General features: G+C 46.1%; 1 protein-coding gene across 1 annotated transcript; it reads left to right on the top strand.

Annotated features, from left to right (window-relative positions):
• Positions 1–857: 857 nt before the first annotated feature.
• LOC121853979 (proline-rich extensin-like protein EPR1) lies at positions 858–2,365 on the top strand (the record flags this gene model as incomplete). Its single annotated transcript, XM_042348371.1, has 3 exons — positions 858–1,000; positions 1,304–1,472; positions 2,016–2,365. Coding segments are annotated over 3 exons (662 nt in total), but the record flags the coding sequence as incomplete, so codon positions are not given.
• Between the last annotated feature and the right edge of the window lie 239 nt (positions 2,366–2,604).

The raw sequence follows: 2,604 nt of genomic DNA, 5'->3' as shown, positions 1-2,604 counted from the left end.
AAATGGGGTTGCTTATAAATACAACAGTCAGTGTGAAAATTGGGGAACACAGAGCAGTATATACTTACTCTACTCCTCCACCTACCTACCTTCAAGACGCACATTTTGGAAGTGAGTTTACAACCCACTCGAAGGATATTTATAGGATATGGAGCAGCCGGAGCTGGAGCAATATAACATCAAATGGAATAATCATCAAAGTAGTATCATCTCCATGTTTTGCCAGCTGTACAATCAAAAGGCTTTTACAGACGTTACCCTCTCCTGTAACAAGGATTCCTTCGCCGTTCACAAGGTGATCTTGATGACATGTAGCCCTATCTTTTATGAGCTCATTCTCTTGGATCTTGATAAACACCCAATATTCCATTTAGGTGACATATCTCCTAAATATATAAAAGAGTTAATTTCCTTTATGTATCGGGGAGAGATTAACATCCATAAGAACGAACTCTCCAACTTTCTTAAAATAGCAAAGGGTTTAAAGATCAAGGGATTATATAATGATGATATACAAAATACAATAATAGGATACCCACCCACAATACAGCAGCAGCAGTCCACATACGGAGCACCCATAGAGCAACAACCTACATACGGACCACCCACAATACAGCATCAGTCCACATACGGACCACCCATAGAGCAACAACCTACATACGAACAACCCATAGAGGCTATAGAGAAGCAACATACATATGGACAACCAATCGATCAGCAGCTTACATATGGGCAACCAATTTATCAGCAGCATACATATGGACAACCAATAGAGCAGCAACCACTCATTGAGTCCACATCCACATATGGACCACCCATAGTGCCACAGTCCACATCGACATATGGACCACCCATAGTGCCACAGTCTACATCTGGACCACCTATAGTGCCACAGTCTACATCTGGACCACCAATAGTGCCACAATCTACATCTGGACCACCAATAGTGCCAACATCTGGACCACCCATAGTGCCACAGTCTACATCTGGACCACCAATAGTGCACAGACCACCCACAATACAGCAGCAGTCCACATACGGACCACCCATAGAGCAACAACCTACATACGAACAACCCATAGAGGCTATAGAGAAGCAACATACATATGGACAACCAATCGATCAGCAGCTTACATATGGGCAACCAATTTATCAGCAGCATACATATGGACAACCAATAGAGCAGCAACCACTCATTGAGTCCACATCCACATATGGACCACCCATAGTGCCACAGTCCACATCGACATATGGACCACCCATAGTGCCACAGTCTACATATGGACCACCCATAGTGCCACAGTCTACATATGGACCACCAATAGTGCCACAGTCTCCATCTGGACCACCAATAGTGCCACAGTCTACATATGGACCACCAATAGTGCCACAGTCTACATCTGGACCACCAATAGTGCCACAGTCTACATCTGGACCACCCATAGTGCCACAGTCTACATCTACCACCAATAGTGCACAGACCACCCAATAATACAGCAGCAGTCCACATATGGACCACCCATAGAGCAACAACCTACATACGAACAACCCATAGAGGCTATAGAGAAGCAACATACATATGGACAACCAATCGATCAGCAGCTTACATATGGGCAACAAATTTATCAGCAGCATACATATGGACAACCAATAGAGCAGCAACCACTCATTGAACCCAGAATGAAGAAACCCAGAATGAAGCAGCAGTCCACATACGAACCACAATCCACATATGGACCACCCATAGTGCCACAATCCGGACCACCCATAGTGCCACAGTCCACATCCACATATGGACCACCCATAGTGCCACAGTCCACATCCACATATAGACCATCCATAGTGCCACAGTCCACATCCACATATGGACCACCCATAGTGCCACAGTCCACATCCGGACCAACGAGCAGCACAGTCCACATCGACATATGGACCACCCATAGTGCCACAGTCCACATCCACATATGGACCACCCATAGTGCCACAGTCCACATCCACATATGGACCACCCATAGTGCCACAGTCTACATATGGACCACCAATAGTGCCACAGTCTACATATGGACCACCAATAGTGCCACAGTCTACATCTGGACCACCAATAGTGCCACAGTCTACATCTGGACCACCAATAGTGCACAGACCACCCATAATACAGCAGCAGTCCACATACGGACCACCCATAGAGCAACAACCTACATACGAACAACCCATAGAGGCTATAGAGAAGCAACATACATATGGACAACCAATCGATCAGCAGCTTACATATGGGCAACAAATTTATCAGCAGCATACATATGGACAACCAATAGAGCAGCAACCACTCATTGAACCCAGAATGAAGAAACCCAGAATGAAGTAGCAGTCCACATACGAACCACAATCCACATATGGACCACCCATAGTGCCACAATCCGGACCACCCATAGTGCCACAGTCCACATCCACATATGGACCACCCATAGTGCCACAGTCCACATCCACATATGGACCATCCATAGTGCCACAGTCCACATCCACATATGGACCACCCATAGTGCCACAGTCCACATCCACATATGGACCACCCATAGTGCCACAGTCCACATCCACATATGGACC

Source organism: Homarus americanus, unplaced genomic scaffold (genome assembly GCF_018991925.1).
Source record: "Homarus americanus isolate GMGI-L3 unplaced genomic scaffold, GMGI_Hamer_2.0 scaffold31684, whole genome shotgun sequence".
In the NCBI taxonomy this organism is placed as follows: Eukaryota; Metazoa; Arthropoda; class Malacostraca; order Decapoda; family Nephropidae; genus Homarus; species Homarus americanus.
The sequence above is the reverse complement of the archived record's forward strand: the minus strand, read 5'-3'. Positions and strand labels throughout refer to the sequence as shown.